This window comes from Saccharomyces cerevisiae, chromosome X, assembly GCF_000146045.2.
Source record: "Saccharomyces cerevisiae S288C chromosome X, complete sequence".
NCBI lineage: Eukaryota > Fungi > Ascomycota > Saccharomycetes > Saccharomycetales > Saccharomycetaceae > Saccharomyces > Saccharomyces cerevisiae.
In genome coordinates, this window is record NC_001142.9 from 74,751 (window position 1) to 91,824 (window position 17,074).

At 38.2% G+C, this 17,074-nt stretch overlaps 12 protein-coding genes across 12 annotated transcripts; 7 read left to right on the forward strand and 5 right to left on the reverse strand.

The window, feature by feature from the left end:
* Positions 1-159: 159 nt before the first annotated feature.
* On the reverse strand, positions 160-552 carry RPS22A (40S ribosomal protein uS8 RPS22A; the record flags this gene model as incomplete). The annotated part of the gene is made up of 1 exon (NM_001181623.1): positions 160-552. One exon carries the CDS (start codon positions 550-552, stop codon positions 160-162), a length of 393 nt encoding a protein of 130 aa, NP_012345.1.
* Positions 553-1,182: 630 nt separating this feature from the next.
* On the forward strand, positions 1,183-1,724 carry RPL39 (60S ribosomal protein eL39 RPL39; the record flags this gene model as incomplete). The annotated part of the gene is made up of 2 exons (NM_001181622.1): positions 1,183-1,188; positions 1,575-1,724. The coding sequence occupies 2 exons, from the start codon at positions 1,183-1,185 to the stop codon at positions 1,722-1,724; spliced, it is 156 nt and encodes a 51-aa protein (NP_012346.1).
* A 328-nt stretch (positions 1,725-2,052) lies between these two features.
* On the reverse strand, positions 2,053-4,512 carry SWE1 (tyrosine protein kinase SWE1; the record flags this gene model as incomplete). Its single annotated transcript, NM_001181620.1, has 1 exon — positions 2,053-4,512. One exon carries the CDS (start codon positions 4,510-4,512, stop codon positions 2,053-2,055), a length of 2,460 nt encoding a protein of 819 aa, NP_012348.1.
* An 892-nt stretch (positions 4,513-5,404) lies between these two features.
* On the forward strand, positions 5,405-7,165 carry MNN5 (alpha-1,2-mannosyltransferase MNN5; the record flags this gene model as incomplete). Its single annotated transcript, NM_001181619.2, has 1 exon — positions 5,405-7,165. One exon carries the CDS (start codon positions 5,405-5,407, stop codon positions 7,163-7,165), a length of 1,761 nt encoding a protein of 586 aa, NP_012349.2.
* Positions 7,166-7,344: 179 nt separating this feature from the next.
* ATG36 (Atg36p) lies at positions 7,345-8,226 on the reverse strand (the record flags this gene model as incomplete). The annotated part of the gene is made up of 1 exon (NM_001181618.1): positions 7,345-8,226. The coding sequence occupies one exon, from the start codon at positions 8,224-8,226 to the stop codon at positions 7,345-7,347; it is 882 nt and encodes a 293-aa protein (NP_012350.1).
* Positions 8,227-8,697: 471 nt separating this feature from the next.
* Positions 8,698-9,069, forward strand: GON7 (chromatin DNA-binding EKC/KEOPS complex subunit GON7; the record flags this gene model as incomplete). Its single annotated transcript, NM_001181617.1, has 1 exon — positions 8,698-9,069. One exon carries the CDS (start codon positions 8,698-8,700, stop codon positions 9,067-9,069), a length of 372 nt encoding a protein of 123 aa, NP_012351.1.
* Positions 9,070-9,317: 248 nt separating this feature from the next.
* Positions 9,318-10,586, forward strand: MNN11 (alpha-1,6-mannosyltransferase; the record flags this gene model as incomplete). Its single annotated transcript, NM_001181616.2, has 1 exon — positions 9,318-10,586. One exon carries the CDS (start codon positions 9,318-9,320, stop codon positions 10,584-10,586), a length of 1,269 nt encoding a protein of 422 aa, NP_012352.2.
* A 323-nt stretch (positions 10,587-10,909) lies between these two features.
* RBH1 (Rbh1p) lies at positions 10,910-12,745 on the forward strand (the record flags this gene model as incomplete). Its single annotated transcript, NM_001181614.1, has 1 exon — positions 10,910-12,745. The coding sequence occupies one exon, from the start codon at positions 10,910-10,912 to the stop codon at positions 12,743-12,745; it is 1,836 nt and encodes a 611-aa protein (NP_012354.1).
* An 87-nt stretch (positions 12,746-12,832) lies between these two features.
* ATP12 (ATP synthase complex assembly protein ATP12) lies at positions 12,833-13,810 on the reverse strand (the record flags this gene model as incomplete). The annotated part of the gene is made up of 1 exon (NM_001181613.1): positions 12,833-13,810. The coding sequence occupies one exon, from the start codon at positions 13,808-13,810 to the stop codon at positions 12,833-12,835; it is 978 nt and encodes a 325-aa protein (NP_012355.1).
* A 226-nt stretch (positions 13,811-14,036) lies between these two features.
* PFD1 (prefolding complex chaperone subunit) lies at positions 14,037-14,366 on the forward strand (the record flags this gene model as incomplete). Its single annotated transcript, NM_001181612.2, has 1 exon — positions 14,037-14,366. The coding sequence occupies one exon, from the start codon at positions 14,037-14,039 to the stop codon at positions 14,364-14,366; it is 330 nt and encodes a 109-aa protein (NP_012356.2).
* Positions 14,367-14,531: 165 nt separating this feature from the next.
* ATG27 (Atg27p) lies at positions 14,532-15,347 on the reverse strand (the record flags this gene model as incomplete). The annotated part of the gene is made up of 1 exon (NM_001181611.1): positions 14,532-15,347. One exon carries the CDS (start codon positions 15,345-15,347, stop codon positions 14,532-14,534), a length of 816 nt encoding a protein of 271 aa, NP_012357.2.
* Positions 15,348-16,035: 688 nt separating this feature from the next.
* Positions 16,036-16,907, forward strand: RPL17B (60S ribosomal protein uL22 RPL17B; the record flags this gene model as incomplete). The annotated part of the gene is made up of 2 exons (NM_001181610.1): positions 16,036-16,344; positions 16,662-16,907. The coding sequence occupies 2 exons, from the start codon at positions 16,036-16,038 to the stop codon at positions 16,905-16,907; spliced, it is 555 nt and encodes a 184-aa protein (NP_012358.1).
* Between the last annotated feature and the right edge of the window lie 167 nt (positions 16,908-17,074).

The following is a 17,074-nucleotide window of genomic DNA, read 5'->3' on the forward strand; positions in this document are numbered from 1 at the left end:
ATTTCTGTCTAATCTTTTGAACAGTTTTAAAGTACAAATATATTAGTATTTAACAGGAAAACTAAAAAAATGTATAATAAGAAATGAGTAAAGTTATGAGGCTATCTTGTGTTTATTATAGTATATAAAGCTACCGAAAAGGTTGTTGTAACAAGTAGCTTAGTAAACGAAACCCAAAATCTTACCAGAAACGTGCTTTCTTCTGGCTTCTTCATGGTCCATGATACCAGCAGAGGTGGTCAAGATGACGTAACCGAATTGTCTGGCTGGCAACAAGTTGGCAGTCCATTTTTCAATGTCACCAATCTTAACGTTGAATCTTGGGGAAATAACACCACACTTGTTCAATCTACCGTTCAATTGAACAACAATCTTACCAGATCTGTGGTCATCGATGTATTCAAATTCACCAATGTAACCGTGCTTTTGCATAACTTGCAAAAACTTGATAATGACCTTGGAGGATGGTCTGATTAAAACTTGACGCTTACCGGTCTTTTCAGCGTTGTTAATGGCATTCAAAGCATCAGCTAAAACGGAAGATCTGGTCATCTTGGATATGTATGTTGGTCTTGTTTTATAAAAAATACTAGAACTGAAAGGCCATTAAAAAACCTTACAATTTAAGAATTGAATAGTCGATTAAGATTATTTAGATTGAAATTGACTAACTGCAAACCCATATTCAAGAATTATTTCACATCTTCCAGCGAGTAAACATGCCGCTGGTAATCGCGCGTCCTCAATATTTGAGTTTTTCAAATAGTGAGGTGTGGATGTATAGAGGAATTACACACTTTTAAGTATGTGATGTATGGGCGCACAGTACCAATTTAACTTTTTTTTTTTTTCATTTTTTAGCTTGATTTTCAAAAAACTTATGGGCGTTTTAGGCTCCGGCTCAAACTACCACCACCACGCGGCAGGCCGAGGCAAACAGTACGCCTTGGCGGGGACGCCGAAGCGACTCCTTCTGTTCCAAGCTCAATGGTCCTTGCGTTTACGCTCGCGCGTGGGCTAACTAACGCAATTCGGCTTTTGGGCTGTCGAGAACCGAGAATTATTCTTCGCCTTGATAGATACTTTAAAACTTCTACTTAATATACTTTCTACAATTTTTGGTACATTCATATTATACTGAAAATTCGAAAAAGACAAGCAAATAAACACAGATAGATCAACATGGCTGTATGTTAGAAAGATATTATAAATCCCAGTTAGATGCTGAACTGATCAATAGCAAATTATAAACCACATCCATCTAAATGACCTTACCACCTACAATTTGGATTTGAAATAGAAGCAATGTGTAAAATATAGGGAAAGGATTAGGAGTGTTAACCATACTAAAATTTTTCTTATCCGAAACAGAAATCTAAAGTCGCCACTACGCAGATTAAAATATGGTCATAAACTGCTTATTCTGAGAACTTTTGGTGGTCCAGCGTGGTTTATGTCAGGTGGTATTGCCTTGGATCCGTGAATGCATCACATTGATGAGTTTGAACATTGTTACTAACATTTTTTACAATTGTACACTTCGTATGTGCACGATATGTTTCCCTTTTAATTAGGCTCAAAAGTCTTTCAGAATCAAGCAAAAAATGGCTAAGGCTAAGAAGCAAAACAGACCATTGCCACAATGGATCAGATTGAGAACCAACAACACTATCCGTTACAACGCTAAGAGAAGAAACTGGAGAAGAACCAAGATGAACATCTAAGCGAAGAACATATTTATGCTTCAAACTTTTTGTCATTTGTCTTCCATCCTTCCCTTATTCTCAATATATATGTAATACGTCGTATTTGATATATATATATATATATATATAATATAATTTAACGGTTGTTATCTGCTACATCTGTAAAATAAAAATAAAAATGCTTGAAGCGGCTGTACTTAAAATAAACTCATCTAAGGTTTTACATGGTATTACTACCGGACTGCAATTACACTCTTTTTCGTTATTGGATTATTTATACAATGCGGCCCATAAGCACGTGTGGGAAAAAAGTATGTAAATAAAACAAGGTTTTTTGTTCCATTTATCATATAAAAAATTTTGGCTTAGGTCCAAAGTCGTCTTCCTGGATAATAGCACCTGCATTGCGTGTCATTTCTACATACAGGCATTCCTCAGTTTGTAAGATTTGATTTGCCGTGGGCCTTCTCTCATAATTGGGCTCTATCATCCATCGTACTATTCTCTCAAGTGATTCACCATCAATAAGAAATTTCGGTACCCATGCGGGAATTTTAGAACTTTTATGCAAAATAAGACGATTCTTGGTAGCGGCAGTATTGACATTATTATTATCGTTGCCATTATTCATATTAGGGTTGTTGATATTACTATTGTTATGAACAGTGGAGGTGCCAGCGTTGTTACTATTACCACTGATATTGTCTCTTTCAAAATCAAATAAATCATTTGTATCTACTTTCGTAATGTCTGAAAATAATGATTCAGAATGAATATCTGTGGAACTTAATCTTCCTGCATCCGATAAATCACCCGATCTCAACTTATGCCATGCGTTGCCATTGTCAGGTAACACAACGTTCGCTGCAATTTCAACAATCATCAGACCCAGGGAAAAAATATCTGCCTTGTAATCGTACGTACAATCAGAAATGATTTCTGGTGCAATATATTCTCTGTCACCTTCATTTTCAAAACTTTTATCCTCCAACGGTAAATGAGTAGCCATTCCAAAGTCACCTAGTTTTAGGTTACCTTCAAATGTGATCATGACGTTTGCGGGTTTCAAGTCCAGATGCACAATGTGACAAGAATCATGGATGAATCGTAAAGCCAGGCTTAATTCCACGATGATTTTCCAAATTCTCCAATCTTCCAACCTTTTTTTCTTTGCGATAACTTGCTCTTGTAAAAATCCATCCAAATTACCATTTTCGCACAATTCTGTCATAATATAGTATGAATTTTGAAACTTCCAGGAACTGATGTAATCGATGATGTATTCCTTCCCTTCTTGATCCATTGTAATTTGGTTTGTTACCTCGTTTAGTATTTTAATTTCCAGTAATATGCGTTTCAAGGAATTATATTTGTTTGGTTTAATGGCTTTGATTGCATACTTTTTGTTTGTTTGGGCAAACGTAACCTGGTAGACCGTGGAAAACTGGCCTTTACCAATGGAATGCACATTCGTAAATTTTTCGAAAAGATGGGAATCTGGATTTGCTGATAACTTATTTGAAGAGATTAGACGCCTTTTGGAATTTAACGGCGAAGAATCGGTGGAAGATATGGAATGCGTCTCTGCACTTGTTGTGTTTGTCACGATGGCAGAGGAGAGTGACAATGGTCTGCTTTCTCTATGTGTTTGAGATGTTGCCCCAATAATAGATTTTCGTCTTGTTGGAGTGGAGATCTCTTCGTCAGTGTCATTGTCATAGCGTCCACGAAATTGATAAGGTTGAGGGTTCTTTCTAGTTGAATGATGACTTGATATTATGATTGGAGGTGGGAAATTCTCGTCCGTGCCGTATAAATCATCTTTGAATTGTTGTAAACTGTTTGTTAGCTCTCTATTTTTCAAAATAACCGAATTCCTTGCTCTTTTGATTTTTTTGAACTTGTTAGAATGCAATGTTTGTGGAGAGCTGTTGGTAACCAAGCTATTAGTGGGAGACAGGATGTTTGTCTGGTTATTGTGACGATCATGTGCATGATATTTTGCCTCGCTCAGTGGGGATGAGTCTATGGTTGGTACATGGATGGAAGGTAAAGCTTTCGAAGACGGAGAATCTGAAAATAAAAGGTCTTCTTGTAAATTATTGTCTTCAACAAAATTTAAAGGGGAAACACTTAGAGAAGACGATGCATTTTTCGAACTCGAAAGGTGGACATGCTTATGGTCTCTTCCCTCCACTAAGGGTGATTTTTTCACTGGTGTTTCTGGTATCCTCAATTTCGCAGGGTATAACGAAGTGTCCATAGACATTTTAGATACGAGGCCCGAAGACGTAAAGGCTGATTGGTTAGGTTTAGCGACGCTATATGAAGAGGATGAGGATGTATTTTCAGTGCGAGCATCATTTTTCGGAAACCATCGCTGGTTCCATTGTTTGAGAGAAATAGGACTGTTCGTTTTTTCCGCAGATCTTTTTGTAATAGGAGTAGTAACACTTTCATTTTCATGGAACGGAGACCACCTTTTAATACGAGAATCCACGCTTTCCTCATCCTTGCCTTCTTCCTCCTCTTCTTCCTCTTCTTCAATTTTCCCAAGAAATTTGGAGTTAGCCTCTGACAAAGCTGTATTACTTAATGACAGGTTCAAGGTCCCCGTACTTCTTGTCAATTTGTTGTTCGAATATGGATAAAATTTCAGTTTATTGGTCGGGGTGCTACCCCCTATAGCAAAATCATCACTCTCGTCTTCGCCGGCCTGTTTGCCAAACATCTTCTTCCCCATAAACTGGAGGTTCTCCGTGTCCAGCATTTCGAAGTCCTCTTCATCCTCGTCCAAAGAACTCATCTGTTCTCGTGTGCGCCTGTGTGTGTTTACTTTTCCCCAGCACTACGCAATCAAAAATAGTAAGACCTGTTCAGTAGTAATCCTTTTTTTATTGGACTAACTGCGCAAGATGATGTGCAGGATAGTTAACACACGCATACATACAAAAAAGAGCCTCTTGGACAACCTTTACTTAATACACAGGGGCACGCCAATGTTCAACTGTGTTGTTGATTTCTTATCCAGCATTCTTTTACTTCTCTGCATTTTTTTCGCGTCGCGTCGCAAATTGTGATGGTTAAAAGAAAAATGAAAAAATATTTTTCGCGTCGTTATCACCCGGAGGAATAAAAAAAAGAAACATACACATCACGTGACCACAAGAATGTTAGAAAGGCTTACCAGTACTAGAGACGTTAATAAATTGCGAATAGCCCCCTATCTCCCACATGTTGGCATCTGTGAGGTGGAACCTATTTAAAGGTGCCACATTTCTTTCCTTAGAGGACGATGGTTGCAAGATCAGCACAAATCCATAGTTTGATGCATGGAAAGCGAAGCACTCTAACAGAAGTAAGATAATAAACAATCTCACGATTCTACTGATTTAAGTGCAACTAGCTCTTGGGCTTCTTTTGGTTGCCAAGTCGGAATAGACGACAGATGCATGTTTCGGTGCAGAGTTCAGAGAGATAAGTGCCTTCTTTTATCTTTTTCCCCGTTCTTGCGGATTTTTTTTTTCACTTTCTCATCGGCGGGGAAAAAAAAGTGTAACAACTAAAGGATCAACACGGCTTTAAAGTGTTTTATATATACGCAGATATGAAAAAAGCATTTTCACGGTTATTGGAAATTTTTATTTTACGACTGGTTCCTAGCACAACAAGAGGATATACTAATAGTTCAGGTTACAATGCTGATTAGGTTAAAGAAGAGAAAAATCCTGCAGGTCATCGTGAGCGCAGTAGTGCTAATTTTATTTTTTTGTTCTGTGCATAATGATGTGTCTTCTAGTTGGTTATACGGTAAAAAGCTTAGATTGCCGGTTCTAACAAGGTCGAACCTTAAAAACAATTTTTACACAACACTGGTACAAGCCATCGTGGAAAACAAGCCGGCAGATTCGTCTCCGGACTTGAGTAAGTTGCATGGGGCGGAAGGGTGTAGCTTTGCAAATAACGTTGCTGCACACGACTCTGGACACGATAGTGACTTAAGTTACGAGAGCTTGAGTAAATGCTATAATTTGAATAAAACAGTACAAGAAAGCCTACGAGAAGTGCACAGTAAGTTTACAGACACCTTATCAGGGAAACTGAATTTTTCCATCCCACAAAGAGAGGCACTTTTCTCAGGTTCTGAGGGCATTGTCACCATTGGAGGTGGAAAGTATTCTGTGCTCGCGTATACGATGATCAAAAAGTTGAGGGACACGGGTACTACATTGCCTATTGAAGTCATCATTCCGCCTCAGGACGAAGGCGAGGATGATTTTTGTAAGAACTGGTTGCCGAAATTCAATGGTAAGTGCATTTATTTCTCAGATATCGTTCCTTCAAAGCCATTAAGCGATTTAAAACTCACGCACTTCCAGTTGAAAGTCTTTGGGTTGATAATTTCCAGTTTCAAGCGTATTATCTTCTTGGACGCAGATAACTATGCGGTGAAAAACCTTGACCTTGCTTTTAACACTACATCCTTCAACGATACTGGCCTGATATTGTGGCCCGATTTTTGGAGACGTGTCACCCCTCCCGCCTTTTACAACATTATAGGATCTAGCATTAACATCGGCAAAAGAGTCCGTTTTGTTAGTGACGATATTTCCCCCGTGTCACGTTATGATCCATTTGTTAGTAACTCAAACGATTACACTCCAAAGGAGAGACAGGAGCATTTCCTGAAACATGTTCCCTTACATGATCTGGACGGCACGATGCCAGACTTGAGCTCTGAATCAGGCCAGATGGTGATTGATAAGATTCGCCATTTCAACACTCTATTACTGGCGCTATACTATAATGTTTATGGGCCTACCTGGTATTATAAGATGATTTCTCAAGGCACTGCCGGTGAAGGTGACAAAGACACTTTCGTCGCTGCTGCCCATGCCTTGAATATGCCATACTATCAAGTGAGGACTAACTTTGAATTTGATGGTTTCTTCTATCAAAAAGATGATTACAAGGGTCTCGCCTTGCTCCAGCATGATTTTGAACAAGATTACAAGCAATACCAAAAGGCGCAGCAGAAAGTTAAAGCCAACATTGAGGAATTTTCCAAACTGGATCCAGATTATACTTTGGACAATGGTTTCTTGAAAACTTTGATGGTTAATGATGACGGTTCTGATTTGGATATCATGTTCATTCATGCCAGTTTCTACAAGGCAGATCCATGGACTCTTTATCATGAAAACAGATTTATCGGTCCAAATGGCGAACAAGTACGGGGCTTCAGGAAGCCGCATCGCTATGGAATGGATTTTGAATTGTTTTTATTCAATGATATGAGGGGGTCCTTCTGTACCACTCCGAAAAGCCAAGTTATTAAATTCAAGTATTTTACCGATAAAGTTAATACCCCAGAATGGGATGCAATGTGTGAGTATTTGACCAATCATGTTAATTATCTGGAGAGCACACACAAAGAAGCTATGGGGGAGAAAAACTAATGAAGTGATTAACTATAATAATTTAATAATAACTCGCCATCCGACCTTGTATAATATAATGTAGCATATATGTGCACGGATATATATACATCTTAGAAAAAAATGAAAAAATGAAACCAAGAAAAAACTAACTGATGGTGTTCGGACAACGTTTTAGAATGAGGGTATCTAACTTTCTTCTACCATTCTCTGTCCAAAAACCTAGAAAGTAAAGTCCAGCCAAACCAAGATGTGTTTTCCAACGACGAAGACGCTGCGCTTGGTGAACGGTTTAATGTTTCTCCAGTGCTCTCATCTGTAAATCGTGACCGCGATGACGAATCTATATCTACGTCTGACAACCTGTCGAATTCAAGAGGCATCGAGTAGTAATTGAAAATAAAGTCACGCTGGGGGAAAAAAGATGGTATATCGTCAAATATTCTTTCATGATGGTATGTCAATAATTGCCGGCGAGTTTTCTCGCGGTAGCATGTTCTTAGAATTGGATACAAGTCTCTTGATAGTTTCTGCACAGCAATTCTTTGGGCATTTGTAAGTTTCTTTAATTTCGCAGAGGTATAAAGTTCTCTTTCCTTAAAGGAATAAACGGGAAATCCATGATTGACACCGTCGCTTGATTGAGGGACATTTTGATGCAGCTCATTAAATAAATGGCTGCCCAAACACCACTCATCGATCCGGTCAGAGTTACTAGACGATCGAATGTTACGAAGAGCGGGCGCCGGCTGCTCTGAGGGCGGAGAATTTTTATTGCTGTCACTGGATATCGACAGTATAGCAATTTCGTCAGAAGGAACTTCGAAGGCACTACTTGCAGATTCCAGTGTCTCATCGCGACTAATGGCAGTATTTGTACATTCTGGAGATAAATCTGGGTTATTGATAACCCTTACATCATTGAATGACTTTAATCTATGGAAGTCTAGCTCAAATTCCTCTTCTGAGAGTTCCAGGACTTCAAATAGCGATTCTTCATCGTGAATGCCGTTATTAATTCTGGGTTGAATGCGAGCAGACCTTGACCCGCAATCAACCTGGTAATTGTTCACAGATGCCATTAATGAGCTGTACTGACCACCAAATTTTAGTATTTTAAGCCCTGAATACAACCTTTGCTCCTTGTCGACATTCGTAAGTATATAGAAATCTATCCCTTCAAAAGATTTGTATTATTCGGGATTACGCTACAGCCGCACGTAGATCGTACGTGTATAACGATGTTTATCTTGGTGAAAGTATCTTAACGCGAATGCTCTAGTGATGGCACAATAGAATAGTGTCTTAGCACCACAGAGCGTGATTTTTTAAAGCTCTATATTAGCAACTACGATAGGTGTTTATTTAGTTTCTTTGTTGATCTTCCTGTTTCCAGTGTTACGGCCTTGTCAGGTCAAAAATTTTACCCGGATCTCTAGTAATGAGTAACTTAAGAATATCCCATCTGATTATTGGTAGTTTTACTGAACCAAGTTAGAGCTAAATAAATATATACAGCCGATAGTGCACTGGAACCTTATCCTAATATCTCAATGAAACTACCGGTAGCACAGTACAGTGCACCAGATGGTGTGGAAAAAAGTTTTGCACCAATACGCGATGACCCTCGATACATGACCACAGAGGGAAGGACAACTGGGCCCAGTGACCATGTGCTAAACGCTGGCCAAATCGATAGAGACAAACCTTCAGAACCGGAACGCACGAAAGATGGCTCACAACTGACATACTTAGGCCAGCTGCGCACGCAGCTGACGGGGCTACAGGACGATATTAACGAGTTTTTGACAGGAAGAATGGAATTGGCAAAAAATAAGAAGAAAGCCGGCGCAGACGAGAAGCGGATCCAGGAAGAGATTAACCAGCTATTAGATGGTGGTGACGGTGACGAAGATGCTGTTTAGGCAACGATATGTAGCGCTAGAGAGTGTATATACAAACAGAAAAGAGTCTAATGATAAATGACAAATATTTCGTTACAAGTGATAATTGTTGAACTAGGAAGAGTTGATATAAAAAAATAATAAACACACGATGGGATACAGTTAAGAAGGATTGATCGACTCCTAAATGATGCGAAGAAAGCCAATTTTCAACTTGGAATCATCCTGCCGGTTTGTTGTTGGTGTTAGCTGTGTTAGGACTCGTTAAAATGGCAATCAAACCAAGAACGAAGGGCAAAACGTACTCCTCAAGATCGGTGGGTTCGCAGTGGTTCAACAGGCTTGGTTTCAAGCAGAACAAGTACGGAACTTGTAAATTTTTGTCGATAATAACGGCCTTTGTTTTTATCCTCTATTTCTTCTCCAATCGCTTCTATCCAATTTCTCGTTCCGCCGGTGCATCATATTCTCCATCCCATGGGCTGTATATTAACGAAATTCCTGCCTCCAGCCGGTTGATTTATCCACATGTAGAACATGTGCCTGTGTTAAAACAAATGACCGTTAGGGGCCTGTATATTACGAGGCTAGAAGTGGATGGCAGTAAAAGATTAATTTTGAAACCAGAAGAGAATGCTTTGACAGATGAAGAAAAAAAGAAGACTACTGATCAAATTCTATTAGTGAAGCACTCGTTCTTAGACCATGGTAAATTAGTGTATCGGAAGAGCAATGATGCACCTGAAGTGGTCGTAGTAACCCTGATAGATTTTGAAAACTACGAATTAGAAACAATTATTCAAATTGTTCAAAATAGGGTTGATTACGCTCAAAAGCACCAATATGGTGTATACATTCGTTGGATACAGGAGTTTTTGCCTGTTCTTGAAAATCAGAATTTGGCTGAAAGCTACGAATTCATTAAGCCATTGGTGATAAGAGCCGCCATGCATGCTTTCCCAACTGCCAAGTATATTCATTTTGTTGATCAAGATGCTTTATTGATGAATCTCGATCTTTCTTTACAAAAATACCTGTTAGATCCAAAGATTATGGATTTGGCTCTATTAAAGAACGTCCCTGTTGTGGCGAATTCAAACATCAAGACATACAATCATTTTGAATATAGTTCGGCAAAGATTATCATTCCACATGATGCGGATGGTAATATTGATGCGTCCTCATTTGTTATTGCCAATGACTTTTATGGTAAAGCTCTGATAGACTACTTGAATGATCCGTTACTGAGAAATTTCCCATGGGATAATACCGGTGATAAGTTGAGTGCTGCTATCGGTCATATTTTACAGTGGCATCCTACATTACTGGGTAAGACGGCAATCGTCATACCAAAAGTTTTGGCAAGTCAGTACGATGCATCCTTGGATCAAGAAGGTGAGTCTGGAAACGGTGCTTCTAATGGCGATGTTTACCATTATAATGAAGGGGACTTGGCTGCCTCCTTCAAGGGATGTAGATCAAGAGGTACGTGTGCTAGTGAAATAGGTCACATGTACCAGAAAATCAAGAAATCTTAGATGTGTGTAATCTTGCAATTTAGTTTCAAACAAGATCCTTGTATTTATATAAACAAAGATATAATTTTTAAAAAAAAATTAGAAAAAGCAAATATAATTCAGGTCCCACTTGGAATAATGGCACTGTATTGATGCATTTTCCTTATGCTTAGTGACGCGTTTTCGCGCGTCAGTTTCAAGTTTTTCTTGGCTTTTTTTTTTTCATTTTCGTAAAGGGTCTTAAAAGGATTAAAAAATGCAGTATTGAAATAAAGAACAATTACGAACGGTGAAGCTGCTATTTTGGTTATTATACCCTTCCAGGACAGTACGCGCAAACTATTATGGAGATATTCAAGGAAGAAGAAGAAGAAGCTTTTTCGGCGATAGAAGGTATAATATATGCCTGTGAGGTGTATGACCCTGTACCCCGTCATTTACATAAAAGCAAAACAAAGATCATCAATGCTGCTAAATTAATTATAGAAACGCATCTTTCATATTATACAATACTCAATAACATTTCAGATATACAAGCCTATCTTTCTACTTGGCTTAGGGATCTTGGAACGACAGGTCCATACCAAACAATTCTTTCAGAAAGTATTTCTCTCATGTTTGACCGCACTGTATCTATCTTCAGGAAATGTACGATAGAGGGAGGTTTTCCACATTTGATCGCACGTCTTTATCTCAGATTGAAAAGCTACCAGAAGCTCTTAAACGATGCAGGATTAAAGAATTTTTTTTCAAGCTACGATTATGCTTTCGGGGTTGCATACAACCTTGTAAATTGCTCTGAATACAGGTATGACGAAGTTCATTACATATCGAACGGCACTTACTCATTAGTTGCATCGATGAAGATAGATCCTGCTGAAGTCATTAAAAGGGAACATTTTAGGCTTACAATTCCGAAATTTAACATATCTAATATATTAATTGAAATTTTTCATTTGCTCGATGGATTAGCATTTTTTAAGGTGAACCCTGATAGTTTATCTATATCTACAGCTTCAGCAGAAACAATCTTTCGCAGTATCTCCGAAGGTAATCATCAGGTCCTAGAATTGGGGAGAAGTTTAATGTTTCCATTGTTGAGGACTGGAGATTTTGAAATCTGTCGTATTGACGACGCGGGAGCTGTCATAACATTTACAGAAGCGAAGGATGTAAAACTAGAAATAATCAGTCTGGATGAAGTTTCCTGGGTAATGCAGTGGAAATCTTGTCTTCAAAATTATGAGAGAAGGGCAGCAAATGACAGTTCATTTATCAAAACACACCTACAATTTAAGAAGGCCAACAATTTCAATGAAGATAATAATGGGCTAGGACTAATTGTAGACAGAAATATTCCAACAGATGATTTTACGCTAGCTTCTACAAACCGTCAAAGTCCCCCGCCTTCAAATACTGGTTGTTCATTACACAGGTCTAAACCCTTGCATATCCCTTTATCATCTGTTATTCGTGAAGACTTTTATGATAGCTCTCTAAATGAGCGTATATCTAAAGACGGAGATAGCAGTTGTGAATCCTTCAGTGGCGCCGAAAGTATCTTATCAGACTACGATTTTCATGATAATGAATTTTTTAACAACCAGTCACCTCATTATTTTTCAGAACACATAGACAATAACTCGAGAGAGGTGGTAATAACAGATGAAAATACGATAATATCTTTGGAAAATACCCAAGTAAGTCGGTGGTCAAATTACTCATGGCAAAAAATTTCACCGCATCAATTACAGGTCTCTATTATCCAACTGCGCATGGGAAACTTCATTGTGGCTTATGATTCTGATTATAACCTTCATCAGTTCAAAATTCGTTTGTGTGACGATATAAAATGTATACAATCCACAGAGCAAGACATACAAATACGTGTCCCGCTCGGCGCAATAATGTGCAGCGTCACTGGTATCTTGAATATTAGGACGAAGGACGCTGACAAGTTGCTTCGGGTATTAAGCTTTTATACCACTGACCACACGGAAGCTGTATCGCACTCAAACAATCAAGATGCTACTGCAAGTCCACTTTCGTCAGTTTCATCAGCAATGGATCTCAAGCATTCATTACAGAAATGTTCCTCTACAATAATGCCCCAAGAGTTGACGCAGGACGTCATCGGTTCAAAATCAGACCTAATCAGTAATATTCGTCAAAAAATATAATCATGTTTATTTACAGAAATTTTCGAATATATGCTTGTATATATATCATAGAAAAGTAGTAATAGAACAACAATTGAATCAACCATATTATTGCTTAAAAGCAGCAATCGCAGCAGTATGAATTTTTCTTCTGATGTCTCTTTTGTCAACGTCATGAGTATCTTCAACCTCTCCCCACTTTTCAACTTGGAAGATTGTTTCTAAGGTGGCGGCACGTACAATATTATCCATATCAGTTTTCAAGGCGGGAATTAAGTTCGCAGTATCTTTTTTATTTTCTAATAATAGCACGCCGCAAATGAAGGACTTTGTGGTTAATACAGTTTTTTCAAGAATTGCAAGATCCCATGGTGATAAGCTGCTCATATATTTTTTTGCTGCATTCTTAACGATATCCGACTGCTGATTGCCTCGTAACCCATGGATGTCGGCATCTAAAATTTGTAGTCGAATATTAGACTCGGATGAAAAGTTGCGTAAAAACTCTTCCATTCCTTTGATGATGGGTATATATAACTCATTTTGCGCATTGCGTAATCTTCCTTCAAACTCATTCATAGGGGAAAAGACCAATAAAGTATCGGTATCTAAATATCTTAACAACTGATTTTTTATAACATCACTGTTGCCTCCAATCTTTGCAACTAATTGAGGGTCACAGCCAGGCTCATTTGTCATTTGTAAATCTATGCATCTTGCCACTAATGAAGTTAGTGGCAAAGAGTGAGTTTTGATGGAAAGACTGGATAGGGACGACCACTCCAGTTTTAATAGGTATGCTAAGAGAGACTTTGCATTATCAACTATAATTCCATTTCCTAGAGGAGTTTTTATAGTCCTGCCATCTAATTGTAGAGCAATCTTTCCTTTCTCAACATCCCTATTTAGTGACACCTTTTCCCAAAACTTCTGTGAAGTTTTGCTCAATCTATTTGTTTCCGTAGGAGTGTTATTCTCAATCGTGTTGTCTGTCCCCAGTGGCTGGGCATTTAATGAGTAGAATCGGGGCAGTTTCAATCTTATGGAATTCACAATGAAGCATCCCTTCCTTAATGATGGCAGCATTCCGTATTCTCTTTTGTAGGGTTTCGTTTGCCTTCAAGTGTTTTGTTCTTATTTAGCCTTTTCCTTTACCTTAATTTTTTTCTTTTCTCTGAAGAAAATGAATGAGTTTAAAGATATAGCAATTAAAAAGTAACAGTGAAGAAATTTCTCAGATGAGCAGATGGGAATTAAAGAACTATCTACAGAGCTCTTTACTAAATTGAATCAATAATACATACTTACAAACATGTCACAGATAGCACAAGAAATGACAGTGAGCTTAAGAAACGCCAGGACACAATTGGATATGGTCAATCAGCAGCTAGCATATTTGGACAGACAAGAAAAGCTTGCTGAATTGACAAAGAAAGAACTAGAGTCTTATCCAACGGACAAAGTATGGAGATCTTGCGGTAAATCGTTTATCTTACAGGATAAATCCAAATACGTTAATGATTTATCACATGACGAAACTGTTCTTCTGGATCAAAGAAAAACATTAAAGATAAAGAAGAACTATTTAGAAACTACTGTTGAAAAAACAATAGACAATCTAAAGGCATTGATGAAGAATTAAAAGAAAGCGGCAATAGCCTTTCCTTTCTTAGCCGGAAAACTTACTACGGGAACAAGTTTTTTTTATTAGTATAATGTAGATATAAAAGCTTAGAGTTTATATAAATATAATAAAAGGTTAGCACTGCTGTTGCAAAAATATCGAATTGTAAGCCAGTAAACTTATTTAAACGGCGCTATAACCGCCTCTTTGGGCGGTACTTCTGCCTAAGATTCTCGAAACCACTTCCTTGCAGAATTCAGGTAAGGAAGTGAGAAATTGAGTAGAACGTTGAATGAACTCAGCACGGAAATCTTGAAAAGAGCCTCCTCTGGTATTCAAGAATGATACAACCATCAGGTATATCAATGTAAACAGTAGAGCGTATAGGAATAACCAAGTGAACCACGAAGTCCCGCCTGCCTTCTTAGCTGGCTTTTTCCCCTCGCTGTCACCATCCTTACCATTATCGCCGTCGCCATTTTTTTTGTCATCATCTTTGCTCTTCAAACAGCCAGATGGCCCTTTTAGGGTCAATTGGATACTTTTATCGGCCCATGTGTGACTAGTCAGCTCGTCTTGTTTCATATTGTCATTACACTGAAATTCTAGTTTTGCGTCAAAAGAATTGGCGCCCCACGTAGCGCCTTTTAGTGTCAATGTAAGCGCACTCTCAGTTTCCTCGACATTGAAGCCAATGTTTTTGTCAAAATCTATAATTTGAGTGGTGATAGCATCCTTACCGGGCAAGATGACATCTGTTAAACCACATAGCATGTCATTTTTTTTACATTCTTCAGGAGGTTCTACGTTATGCTCTTCGCAAACGTTTATCCACCACTTTTCAATAGTTGTGCTTGGCGGAGTATCCCTTTCCGTAGAAGTTAGTGAGCTAAATTTTCCCACCTGATACTTTTTCAATACATCATGCTTCTCGCAGGACAAGGCCTGTACCACTGTAATTATACTGATGAAGCCACATATCCAAGTCTTCGATACCATCGTGAAAGCTTTCCTTACCTTTATCTATCGCATCGATTGAAGATCTCAGATATAAATCTACAGCAGACTAATATGCCACTAACCTCTTGAAAACCCGTCGCTTACGAAAAAGAAGGAAGACGGAAAAAGGACGGCATCCTTTTCAATTTGCACCTGGACATTCTCACCCATACATGGCCTTGTTTTTTTTTTAACTGAAACTTTTTTGGCCGTTTTTGAGGATATGATATTTCTATGTCGGAGAACAAAAGTAGGCGTGGGAAGTGAAGCTCTTTCGCTCTTTCTGTGATGATCTCCTTCCAGCTAGGCTCGGTTCGACCCTGAGGTCTGCCCCTAGCTCCTTCCTATTCCAAACGGAATACCAAATGTCCAGCCCGTGACAATGCAGCAGGGTGGCTAATTTTTCATCCAGAGTTTGCAGAATGTTGGTTCTCACAAACTCAGAGAGAATTGGCGGATGATGGGTAACTGTGAGAGGAAGTGTCTGGATTTGATCGTATTTGTTAAATTCATCAACACCTTTTATGCAGAGGTGTAGTAGTGTAGGTAGCCCTTAGTAATTGGTGTTTATTATTGTCTATATAGAAATTTCTTTTTAGTGTAGCTTGTACTCTTTCCCTGCATTATTTTTGTTTTATTGACTTTTGTCTTGGTGAATCAAAAAATTAACGAAACGAACAAATTTAAAATGGCAAGATACGGTGCTACTTCAACCAACCCAGCTAAATCTGCGTCAGCTCGTGGTTCTTATTTGCGTGTTTCTTTCAAGAACACCAGGGAAACTGCTCAAGCCATTAATGGTTGGGAATTGACTAAGGCTCAAAAATACTTGGACCAAGTTTTGGACCACCAAAGAGCCATCCCATTCAGAAGATTTAACTCCTCTATTGGTAGAACTGCCCAAGGTAAGGAATTTGGTGTCACCAAGGCTAGATGGCCAGCTAAATCTGTTAAGTTCGTTCAAGGTTTGTTGCAAAACGCCGCTGCCAATGCTGAAGTATGTTTAAAATGAAAATATGAAAAATAAGATTGAAAAATAATAATGATGTGTTGACGGGAGATGATAAAGTATTAGAATATGTTCATATGTGTTGCATCCTATTTTCTGCATGAATGCACGATTCGAAAGAGCTAAAATTAACAGTTTTCCAAATGAAAGAGAAAAGAAATAAAGAAGAAATGGGACATGCAAAAAGGAACTATGGATACCTATTAAGCGTATAGCATAGTGTTTTCTAATCTTATTTTTTCTTACACTACGACTTTAAAATTTTTACTAACAATGAATTACTATTAATTTTCTTTTTAAAACAGGCTAAGGGTCTAGATGCTACCAAGTTGTACGTTTCTCACATCCAAGTTAACCAAGCACCAAAGCAAAGAAGAAGAACTTACAGAGCCCACGGTAGAATCAACAAGTACGAATCTTCTCCATCTCACATTGAATTGGTTGTTACCGAAAAGGAAGAAGCTGTCGCCAAGGCTGCTGAAAAGAAGGTTGTCAGATTGACTTCTAGACAAAGAGGTAGAATTGCTGCCCAAAAACGTATCTCTGCTTAAATGCTTTTTTAATTTTAAAATCTTTTAAAGTGAATATTTGATTTATATACTACTATATACTAATTTGTTTAGGCCAATACACAGAATCAAAATCAAACTAAGAACAACACAGAACAAGAAAAATAACTTTTGATAAAGGCTCTTTTAAATAAAAAAAATAGAAAAAA